Here is a 12791-nt window from a genome sequence, read left to right as displayed (position 1 = left end):
TAGCCATTCTAAATTTATCAGTTATAATTTCAGGTCAAGTACTAGGATCACTGATATCGACATTTTCGTCTTTGTCGATTCTCTTGAAGCTGCGGTCCTCGGAATAATTCATCTTGTTCTTTGTTCAACGCTGACAAAAAATCCTCTGTCTGTAAGTTTCCCTCTACTTCATGATTATCTTCCCGTTCTACAGTTTTCTTATCATCACTTTCCTCTTCATTAGGATGAGAGCAGGGTTTATGATGATCAGGATCGTTTTCGTAGATGTCGCATGGCGTAATTTCATTTCCGCGAGTTTGATCTTCCAGTAACTGTGAATTATGCATTTCTTCAGTTTGTTGCACATTTTCGGTTTTTAAAAATTTTGCAAGGGAGTTCCTCTGCTTTTCCGTAATTTCTTCTCTCTTTTTTCTTCAATTTATCAGAGCCACACATATACTTTCTTCCTGCATCTCTGTCTCTACTAGTCATGTTGCAAAATAGATGTGAATATGTTATTTATTTTCACACCTCACGAAAGAAACGTACGATGTACGATCAGCTGTCATAATATATATATATATATATATATATATATATATATATATATATTTGTATTTTTGGGGAATATTTATTCAATAATTTCAAATGAAACTCCAATAAATTATTATATAATTATTATTTTTATTTGTAAGGAGAGATATTTTAAATATATTTGAAAGAAACTATATTTTTCCGTGTTCTTTGGAGAATTCTTGGCGGGCTTTCAGATAATGTTAATAACATGATTATTGACATTTTATTTCTTATGTATATTAAAAATATGGCCATTTTATGGTGACGTCGCTAGATTTTGCAACAGTATTAAAACAAAAAAAAAAAAAAAATGAAACCATTTTTATTTTGCAAAATCAGTCAGCGATGCGGGGCCTTGTGCGCTCGCACCGTTCACACCCCCCTCGGGCCGGCTCTGGGTGGCACTACCCAACAGGCAGATACTCTACTATACTGACCGTAATAAAAAAAACAAAATTGATATAATGCACTGATTAGGATCAATATTTCAAAATTACAGTGAAAACAAGGCATATACAGAAAATATAAAAATACATGGGAAAAAAAATTTTAAACATAGGAAAAAATACAGAAGTAGGAGCACTAATTTTAGGATTTTTTTTAATGTTTCTTTCACAGCCTTTGCACAATACAATTTGGATCCTATTTCTACAACAGCATATTTGTTTTAAAAAAAACATCCTTGGCTTGGATGAGGTTAAAGGGTTTTAAGAATGAAAAGAATCCGAACACGTTTAACATTTTAAAGCATTTATTTTTTTCGACAATTTAATCATTTTGAGGCTGCAATACATCTTCAATAGGTAAATCACTTAAAATAGGAAACATACAATTGAGATTTTACAATCTAAAAAAAAAGATTCTAAATGTCTTTTTTTCAACAATTGAAATTAGAATTTGGTATTTTCACAATTCGTTAGTAGACGACAAAAAAATCAAAACCGTTTCAACCCAGAAAATTCTGCCCGCCAGGTGGCATTATGAAGAAGCCGGGTGGGGAAGTGTAATACTTCGCAATATTATAATTTTTTTTTATTTATAAATGTGACTTAAGTGATCCAGAACAAAAATTAATTGCATAATTTAACATTATATGCTCCTGTCGCATTGACCTCAATCGCAAGTATGTTCAAATTAATAAACGTGAGCAGTACCGTATGGTACTGCGACAATTGCTAAAATTTTAGCTGGGCGTTCAGTTAAATTCACCGAGTGGTGTACCCATTCGACAGGTCCTGGGGAGAACATTGTACACCTTACTACACATGTACCATGCACTTATACAATCCAAACTAGACTGCAGTCCAAGGTATATGCTTCAGCGAGAGGTGGCGTATTTCGATGGCTGGACTCTGCCCATCATGAGGTTATCCATATCACTACTGGAGCATTTTGAACATTTTCTGTCCAGAGCCTATACAAGGAAGCAAATGAACCACCGCTCTCACTTCGACATAAGCAGTTGTCTTTAAGTACGCTTTAAAACTGAAATTGCTGCCAGACCATCCTATGTGGATATCCATTTTTGAGCTACATTAGGAAGATTTGTATAGTGCCAATCAAACTGCCAATTGTCCTTTTTGTATTTGTGTCCAAGAGCTACTCGGAGAGTTTAACATCACAGTAGACAAGGTTGCCCAAATACCAAAGCAAACCCTTCCACTCTGGCATGCTCATATTCCATCATGCGACTTTTCCTTTAAGAACTGGGTAAAGTCTGATATTCCATCATCTGTCTACTTCCAGCTCTACTGAGCACACCGAACTGAACACTCCAACTTCCTGTCAGTTTACCCAGATGGCTCGAAGTTGGAATCATGAGTAGGATCTGCTGTTGTCCTTCCAGACACTATTATATCTCAGCAGATTCCTCCTGAATGCAGCATATACATTGCAGAGCTGCATGCTTTAGAGTTAGCCTTTGATCACATTAGAACTTGTCAATACACAAAATATTGATGACATCATGTGACATCACAATATAATTCCAATGTGTCATCACAATATAATTCCATGATGTGTCATTATGTGACATCACAATATAATTCCAAAACGTTTCATTCGAAGTTTTAGAAGTCAGTCCTCTCACATCAGACCAGCACTCTGTTTTAATGATGAGCTGTTATTCTTCTATATAAATATATGATAAAATAACACATTCTTAAGTATTCTGGTTGTGATGAAACTAAATTTTTGCTGTAATCATTATAGTCTGATACTTTTAATTAAGTAAAAAAAAATTTTAAATATGAAAGAAAAGGGTTGCCAGACAGCATGCAGAAGTGAAATATCACTTACCAGTCCAGATGATTATCAACTTCTCAAATTTGCAATCAGTTAAAGCACAGTTTTTCTATACAATTCATCAGATAATCACAGTCAGTGGACAGCAAATCTAGACTAACTACTATATTAAAAGGATTTGATTAAATAATTAACTGGTGTAAATTTAATAAATGCTCCGATATTGTAAATCTATTATCCCCTTAAGTAACAATTTGTAATAAGAAATAAGCACAAAAACTGCCCATAAATTTTGTAGGTCATAGCATGAGTTGCAGTAGTAAAATAATATCTGTGAAATTATATTATTTTTATTATAAAAGATAGAAAAACGTGAATTGCAGTATGAGAGAATTCTGCAGCCATTGTTCACTGCATCGATATAAGAATAATATAAATGCTATTTAATATACTTTTATAGAATCCTGTAGGAGTATAATTAATATTAGAAGTGTTTACATGAAGTTTATATAAACTGATAACAATACAAAATTGATTTCAAAGCATAGTATATACTACTGTTGCATAACCTGAAAATAGCGTAGCATTATTATTGTACTGTTATATATCTCTTAAGTTTAATGTGATATATTTTTTTTTAAATTTAAGTTTTTAAATTATGTCTCAGGCCTAGAGCAGAAAGCAAAGAGTTCAATGTACTAGGAACGCTTTAGCTTGAAGGAAAACTACCAAGGGCAGTTCTTCTATGAATTCCTGATTCACAGAACTGCCCTTGCTCTGTAAACATGACAGACTTGCTCTGTAAACTACCTGTTGCATGTTTACAGAGACATCTGTTGTGAGACATTACAGAGCCATAAGGGATATCCCTTTATGTGTTTCCAGTGCAAAGAGTGTGAAGAGATAAAGCACATGTTCAACATTCTCATAGGTGAATATGACAGCTTTAAGAAGGGGATTGATGCCCTTGAAGGAATTCAAATAAAAGATCCGTCAATCACTCGGCTGCCCAGCTCAAAGCTTAATCCAACATCTTTGTAATAGACAACACTGTGGAATCCCAACAGCTAAAAGCACTGGTCTCACAGAAATAGTTATTGCCAGGGAAATGGGATATATACTGTGCAAAATGGATAGGTGGAACAGACTAGGATATGTCTGCCAGGGGCTAAATTTAATGGTGTTGTAGTTATCAATTTTTAAGGGCACAAAAGATGACATTGCTGTACACATTTGTCTAACAACATTAAGGATCTGAGGATTTACTTAACAGGTATAAGTTGAAAAAACTGAGAATTATTATTAAATTGGGTGTGTGAAGTTTTTCCCAAACAGGAGGGAGTATGTGATCAGAGCTTTGCACAAGGCTCATATGGTAAATTTTTCAAACCATGGTCTGTGTTTGTTAATGGCACAGGCGTTTTACAGTGTTGATACAGAATTAAACAAAAGAGGTGCAAGAATATTTGCTGATGCTATCAAGGCAGTATCAGCAAACATCTAACAACACACCCCATATATCTGCTTGTCACGAGTACCTCTGGTAGGCCTTGTTGGGGTCGTATGCTCTTTGGAGAACATAGAATCTAAGAGATGCTGTAATGTATGCATTAAACCTTTTAATGTATACATTAACAAAATATTCTTCTTAGTTAAAAAATTTGGTATGGTGACTCTGTGAAAAAAAATGGATGTGGTACTTTTTAAGATTTAATACTTCATAATATAGAAGATACCCTATGATAAGATTGATTGTAAAAAAAAAAAAGTGTCAAACTTTGATTACTTGCCTTATACATCCCAATAACCTCATTTGTAATACTTTATATGTTAATTTTCCAGACTTATAGGCTGGATGAGGTGTAAAAAAAAAAAAAAAAAAAAAGTAGTTTGGGTCAAATAAGAGAGAGAATCATATCAACCAGAACTCAGCAAAACACACAATGTCAAATATCAAATGGGTGTTTACAGAGCTACAAATATTGCCCACAATAAAGTATATTGAATATCATACAAACTTTAACTTCTTCTGCTTTAAGGTATTAAATTTTAAAATAACTCAGTTTTTTTTTTTTTTTTCAACAATTCTATATCCTGCAGAGATCATCAATCTCACCACTTTTTTTTAATGTATGATAGCCCATTTGAAAGATGCACCATACTTCAAGTGTGGCCCCGGGTGCCAAGCGTATTTAGAGGCCAACTGATATTTCTGCAATTTATAGACTGCTCTTCTAAGGTGATTAAAGTTATTTTTAAGTTTTTACTTTTCTCTAAAGTCTTATTTTCAAAACCATTCTATATTTGAAAAGCCACAAATTAGGACACAGAAAGGAGACCCACCTTTCTTTCTTTATCCATATTTCTAACTGCCTTCCTGTGGCGGGGCTGGAAAACTTTGTAGATAAGTCCTCTTGTCAACGAGACAAAAGACTAATCGGATGGAGTAACCTTGCCCATTGTTCTTAATCATCCACTCACTTACTAGTCAGCCTATGAGCAAATTGTTCATATACACCCAACTTACCCTCCTCTGCAAAAGTAGGTTACTTACTTTGCCACATCTGCCCCTAGATTCCAAACCCTTTAAGATGTTATAAATGCCAAAAGTATGGCCACTCGAAAACTGTATGCAGAGGAGTTCCTGTCTGCACCAACTGTGGGTCCTCAGATCACATACAAAGTGAATGTACAACTACAAAAATGACCTGCCCAAATTGCAAAGTTCGCCATCCTGCATATTCCAAGACATGTGAAAAGTGGAAAACAGAGAAATAATTAGTAAAATACAAGGTTGAGAACAAAATCAGTTACCAAGAAACGAGAAAACTAGTTGCACCTACTATAACCAAACATATGACTTATGCCAATGCTATAAGAAAAGTATCATTCTCCACTCAAACTGATGTAACAGTTCCTATTAACAAATCAATTTCCGATTGGGTTAGAAATGTTCTTTCTGAGCAACAATCCAAGTTCTCTGACCAGGCAATCCTCTGACAATACCAGCAGCATTTCCTATTACAATGATAGGTACCATATCTCACAGTACAAATGCAAATGTAATGAAAAATATTCAGGACACAACCATGGACACAGATGGCACATCCATATAGAAAGATCCCCTTTTAGAAATCTATGCAGAAAGAGAAATGGACACTGGTTGGCCAGATTTCTCCAAAAAAGATAAACCAAAATTGGAATGACATAAGCCAGTAACCTTCAAAAAGCAGTGAGATACATCTCCATCAGTTAAACACAAATAATGCCTTATATTTTGCAATGGAACTGCAGAGGCTTTTGTTGCAACACAGATGACATCCATTAGCATTAGCATTAATAGAGGCATATGATGCAAGAAAGCAAGCTTATATAGCATCAGCCAAAAAAAAAAAGCCCCTCCCATTTCACCCATCCATTCATTTTTTTTTATTTTTATCCCATCCATTACAGTATTTATTTCATCAAAGCACTGCTCTGATTTTAAAAATTAATTTAAAATGCACTTATGGTATGATGAATTTTAGAGAGCTCTAATGATCAAATCCAATATTATAAAATATTGGGTTTGCATAGATACCCCATATATAATATATGGGGTATCTATGCCTTGTCTTTCCAGCGCCAAAAACATTGCTTTATGCTGTATGGAGTCAAATGCCTTTTCATAATCCATAAATGCCAGGCATAATGGTGTTTTAAATTCATTTGCTTTCTCCATTAGCTGTTATTTAAGTGAAGGTGATCCATAGTTGAGAATCCTGTCCTAAAGCCAGCTTGCTCTTTCGGTTGACTCTAATCTGTTAGTAATAACCCTTGTGAACAACTTGTAGATGTGGGATAACAAGCTAATTGGTCTTAATTTACAATTTATCTCCTTTCTTATGCAACAAAACTATGATTTTTGCATTATCCACTCCTTAGGCATCACACCTTTTCTAATGCATTTTGTGAAGAGTCTTGCCAGTTTTTATGTCATGTCTCTTCCTCCCAATTTTAACAACTCTACAGTAACTTCATCTTCCCCCAGAGCTTTCTGATTCTTCAACGCAATATGTGTTACTAATTTGCAATCCATCTTTCCCACTGCTGGCATCATTCCCTCACTCCTTGTATAATTCTCTATAGTAGTCTTCTGCTATTTGAATTATGCCTTCTCTGCTATTTTTAAGTACATCATCTCTATTCTTCAGTTTCAGTATCATTTGTCTTTCTGTATTACTGCTCATGGGTACTGATTTAAGTCCTTTGTTTTCCTTTAATGCTTGTTCTACTTTTTTCATGTTAAATCTTCTTATATCCTCTCTGAATCACTTTCTAATAGCTTTGCATAACTCAGTATACTCAACTTTATCCTTGTCGGTGTTTATCTTGCTCTTTATTTGTCGTCTTCGGTTCATCATGACAAGTGCTACTTGACTAATTTTTTCTTCTTTGGATTTCCTTTTTTACCTATAAGTTTCTTGGGCTTCAATATTTGGTCCTGAACAGTCTGCAGAAACTCAAACTTGTTCTTAAGTTCCAGTACATACTGCTTTTTCTCCTCTTCTGTTATCTCAAAGACCTTCATATTATTTACTCATCATGTGCATCTTACCATTCTGTGATCACTCCCAACATTTACCTTGTTCAGGACAGTAACATCATTCACAATATATCCTCTGTTAGAAAAAGTCCATTTCATTAGTTGTTAATCCATATCCATTTTCTGTTCACCCTTTTCTTGAAAAAAAAAAAAAGTGTTCATTACTGACATTCGTCAAGATTCTGCAAATTCCGCAAGTCTTTCACCTCTTTCATCAATTCCAAAATTTCCTATAGTTCCCCTTCCTGTGCTGTTTTGTCTCTTTTCAACCTTAGCATTGAAGTCCCCCATAATGATAGTGTAGTGGGTTTCCTGATATCTAGAAGACTCTCAATTTCGGTGTACATTTCTTCAATCGCTTCATCATCAAGGCTCAATGCTGGTGCATAAATCATTATAACCTTCAGCTTGTACCTCTTAGAAATCTTGAGTAGTAGTCTTGACACTCTTGGTGATGTACTTTTGAATTTCAAAATGTTTTTTTTTTATATCTTTATGGACCAGAAAGCCAACTCCATCTTCGCTCCTTTCACTGTTTCCATTGGTGTACAGCAGATTTCCACTTGAAAAACATAAGCGATTTTCTCTTCTTCTAGAAGAAGAAATGAATGAATGAAGAAATGAAACCGACGATATTCCAATTCATATTTTCTAATTCCTTTTCCAGCTCTAACATCCTATCTTCACTGATGAGCAATCTTGCATTGTAACAGGCCAAGTTCAGTTTCCGTGCATGCCAGCCTGGTAGTACCCAGAGATTCTTAGCACCCTCTGCTTCCACTCTGATCCTCTCACTGCCATAAGAAGGGGAGAGTGAAAGCCACTGGGGACTGAGAGCCATTCGTTTTGATCTAATTAGATCCATGATCTAATTAACCAATATTCTCCAGTTGCTCTTTGTCTTCAGGAAACTTACCTAACTTCACAAATTTCTCCTTCGCTAAAGAACTATTGCCTTTATTGAAGAGATCGTAATACTGAAAATGCTGCCCATGGTGGCGTAGCAATCCTAATAAATTCAAAGATCCAACTAAACATATCCCACTTCAAACAGAAATAGAAGCTCTTGCTGTTCATATAACTCTTTGTATTTCAATAACACTTGTCTCAATTTACCTACCACAAAACCATACTTACTCTTTAAAAGATCTTGAAGTTCTCTTCATACAGATACATCCACCTCTCTGTATATTAGGAGATTTTAACAAGCACCACTCCTTATGGGACAATCCTAATCTAGACAGACATGGTCGACTCACTGAAAGTTTTCTAGAGTCACAAAACTTCATCATACTCAATACTGGTGGACACACAACTTCCAGCTGGGCATACCTCAGCAATAGATCTCTCAATTTGTTCTCCAGTACTGGTCCTGACCATAGAGTGGTACGTTTTATATGATCCCATGGGCAGTGACTACTTTCCAATCATATGCAATTTTTTAATATCAAAGACTCCTTTAAACAAACTCTGCAGGAAATAGAAATTTCTTTGTGTAAACTGGGCAAAATTTCGATCATCAATCTCTCTTGATGAGGAAAAAATCCTCCTCCAGAATACTGATAATGTAACAGATTACATCACTTTGCATCTCCTAAAAGTAGCCAAGGACACAATACCATTATCAAATCCCCCTGGTTGCAAGCATTATAATTACTGGTGGAATGAGGAATGCACAAAAGCAAAGACAGCAAAAATCAAAGCCTGGAATTTATTTTGGCAATGTCCAACCACAACCAACCTCATTAATTATAAGCAGTTAAGGGCAAAAGCACGTTTTATACAAAGGCAAGGCAAGGCAAGCCAAGAAAGAATCCTGGACCCATTCTGCATTGACCTTTAACAGAAACACTGATACCAAAATAAAATGGAAAATAAATTAGATAGTTATCTGGTAAGTTTTCTACCAAACCTATCCAGTGCCTTGGATATTGCTAATGCTTTGGGCAATACTTTTGCTGAAATCTCAGCAGCATCAGCCTATTCTACATCATTCCAACGAATTAAAAACACTAGAGAAAAAAAGCATGCCATTAACTTTCAAACTGCCTGCCTGCCTTTCTTCCATATAACAAACCTCTGCAATACTCTGAACTTTTGGATGCCATTGGAACAGCCCACAATGGTGCTGCTGGGCCAGATGGGATTTATTATGTCATACTACATCTTGATGACAAAGCTTTGTACCTGCTCCTGGTTTTTAACAGTCATATATTTTTAGAAAATGTTTTTTCCAGCTTTCTGGCATCACCCTACTGTTCTGGCATTCCTAAAGAATGGGAAAGATCCAACCAACTCCCATAGCTATAGACCAATATCTCTCTCAAGCTGCCTGAGCAAAATTGTCCACAGAAGACTCATCTGGATCATCTAATGATGCATAGTCGATATGACTTTTGCAAAAATAGGTCATGCTTAGATCTTATGGTCAAGGCTGAATTCCCCATTCAAAATGCCTTTGTTAAATGTGAACATCTTGTAATGGTTTCAATAGATATACAGAAGGCTTTTGACACCACCTGGCAGCATGGCATACTTAGTGATCTTTACTCTCTTGGTCTGTGGGGAAACCTTCCTATATTTGTTCAGAACTTCCTACATACTAGATCGTTTCGAGTTCAATAACAACATGCCCTCTCCACAACATTCATGCAGGAAGGTGTTCCATAGGGATCAGTACTGAGTGCCACTCTTTTTGCTCTTAGAATAGATTCCATCACCAGACAGCTTCCAAATACAGTTGAGACTTACCTTTATGCAGATGACCTTTCCATCTCCTGCCATTCCCAAAATATGAGATCTATTGAACGGCAGCTTCAGATATCACTGAACAAAATAAAACAGTGGGCCAGCCTCAGTGGCTAGCGATTCTCACAGCAGAAAACAGTTGCTATCATTTTTGTAAGGAACACAAACTTCATCCGGATCCCAAACTTCAAATTTCTAATGACTCCATCCCAGTCACTAATAATATCAGATTTCTAGGATTAATTCTTGACAGCAAGTTAAATTTTATAGACCATATTAATAATGTATGTGCTCCTTGTCTAAAAAAGTTAAACATACTCAGAGCTTTATTCACCCATAAATGGGGTGCAGATCATACCTCTCTGCTTTGGCTATATGGGGCATTAATCAGATCCAGCCTTGATTATGGAGCTCCCATCCATCATTCTTCCAGAAGGAGTGCATTATGCTGGCTTGATCCCATTCAGCACAGTGCTTTGAGGATTGCACTTGGTGCTTCCAGAACATCGCCCCCCCACATAGTCTCTACACTGATGCTCGCGAGCCCCCCACTAACTATACTTAGGAAAACACTGTTACCAAAGTATGCTGTTAACGTAGAAAGTTGTGCCTCACACCCCATTCATTTATATCTTTTCAATCCACCTTACAGAAATAAACCTAGCATAGTAAAACTAGCTGGTTTTCATCTTCTTGAACTGTCACAGGATTGGAATGTTTCCATCAATTCCGTACAACAGATAGCAATTTACTCTCAAGCACCATGGGCTCTTCCTCCTGTACCAACCTGTGACACTTACCTCTATCAATGGGGAAAGAATATTTTAAAAGCATCAAATGTCAGACAACTTCATGCCGCTCACACTCAAATATATGCTGATTTTTCCCCAATTTACACAGATGGCTCTAAATCTAATGTAAATGTTGGAGCAGCAGCAGTGTTTTCAAATATCATTATTTCAGCAACCCTTCCATCTCAATTCAGTATCTTCTCAGCTGAATTATATGCAATCTAACTACCTTTAGAAAATCTGTGTTCTGGCTGTTTTTTAAAATCTGTTAATTACACTGATTCCCTCAGCTCAATCATGGCATTATCTTATTCTTCAGATAAAGTTCACCCTGTTCTAGATGAAATTAGAAGCTTATTGTTACAAAATGAAAAGCACCATAAACTGGTCACCTTCTGTTGGAGTCCAGCACATTCTGGTATTTTTGGCAATGAACTGGCTGATAAAGCTGCAAAAAATTCAACTACCTTAGATTTAACCAATATCCCTGTTAGCATCAGACTATGCACTAATCATTCAGGCTGCATGCCTGTCAGAATGGACAGCACTCTGGCACTCGCAGACTAATAAACTTTTTCAAACATGATCCAAAAATTTTGCAGTCCTGTGTCCTTACATAGAGACGAGAAGAAGTAGTCCTTTCAAGAGCAAGAATAGATCATACTCATCTGACCCACCGCCATTTGCTCACAGGAGATGATCCACCAGTGTCCACATTGTTCTATAACTCTTACTGTGAAACATATTCTAATTGACTGTCCCTACAATAAGGAAGACAGAACTTCAACCTTGCTATCACTGGTTAATCTTTGTAAATCAACAACTCCAGAAAATCTCATTGGAGACAAGGCAAATATTTATGAATTATTTAACTTCCTCGGGCAAACTGGACTTTTTAATCATTTCTGATTTCAGATTTTTTTCTGTCACAGTTTAAAATTTTAAGTTTTTTATATAATAAATGAATAGGCACATTATAGCAACAGCAGCCTGTGCACCATTAAATCCCCATAACAACTAATGCTAATGCTACTAATGCTAAGTTTAGTGCAATTTCCATTAAAACAACAACTTCAAGTGCAAACCCAGTCAGTATATTACAAAATGTACTAACTATGGTATTCCACTGACTTGTGATCAACTGACAAACTTACCTTCCTCATCTTCAAGTGACTCATGCAATCTACGGAATGCCTGGGATTTAAGGTTATGAATGCCAGCTTTCTCTAAGTCTTCACCTTTAATACCAGTGTCCTCTTCATGTACAAGCTGATAGACAGCGGACCTTGTATTAATAGGCTTTTCTGGCTTCATGAAATTGATGCTATGCACAAAAAGAATTAAAATATGGAGAGTAAATATTAGCAAGCATTTTTAGTTTTTATTTGCTTTTTATTGCAGTTAATAAGAAGATTACACATTTATAATATATCTATATGGATAGAGTACAGCACAAGCAAGAAATGCATATAATGACATTAAATTAACAAGAAATAAAAATATTTTCATAAATGAAATGAATTGAAGCACACTAATTAGAAATAATCTATCATGGTCTTTAATGACATAATTGTTTTTAATAATGATACAGAAAAGTGGGGACAAAGACCAGTGGGAAAGCAGGATATTGCCTAATGAATTTTTATTTAAAATTAAAACAAAGAAATATATAATACTAGCTGTCCAAGAAAATTATAGTGTTATTTACTTTGAAACTTAGTTATTTAGCGGCCCCAGGTGCCAAGCGATTTTGTGATCAGGTGTCTTTTGCCAGTGAATTAGCACTCTGTTGAATAAATAAAATCATCTTTATTAAGCATTAACACTAACAATCGATTAAATAATCTTTAGTAAAGAAATCACTTTAC

General features: G+C 35.6%; 1 protein-coding gene across 3 annotated transcripts in view; it reads right to left on the bottom strand.

Moving 5' to 3' along the window:
• LOC150088166 (uncharacterized) overlaps positions 1-12791 on the bottom strand; it is a 323234-nt gene that overhangs the window by 177011 nt on the left and 133432 nt on the right. For 2 of the 3 annotated variants that reach the window (XM_090369359.1, XM_090369361.1), the window contains exon 5: positions 12078-12247. In XM_090369359.1, coding sequence (XP_090225485.1) covers positions 12078-12247 — 170 coding nt within the window. The remainder of the gene's footprint in view (positions 1-12077; positions 12248-12791) is intronic. The other variant, XM_090369360.1, reaches the window with a different exon arrangement.

This window comes from Mastigoproctus giganteus, chromosome 3, assembly GCF_048544385.1.
Source record: "Mastigoproctus giganteus isolate SK-2022 chromosome 3, ASM4854438v1, whole genome shotgun sequence".
In the NCBI taxonomy this organism is placed as follows: domain Eukaryota; kingdom Metazoa; phylum Arthropoda; class Arachnida; order Uropygi; family Thelyphonidae; genus Mastigoproctus; species Mastigoproctus giganteus.
This window is presented reverse-complemented; position numbering and strand designations above follow the sequence as displayed.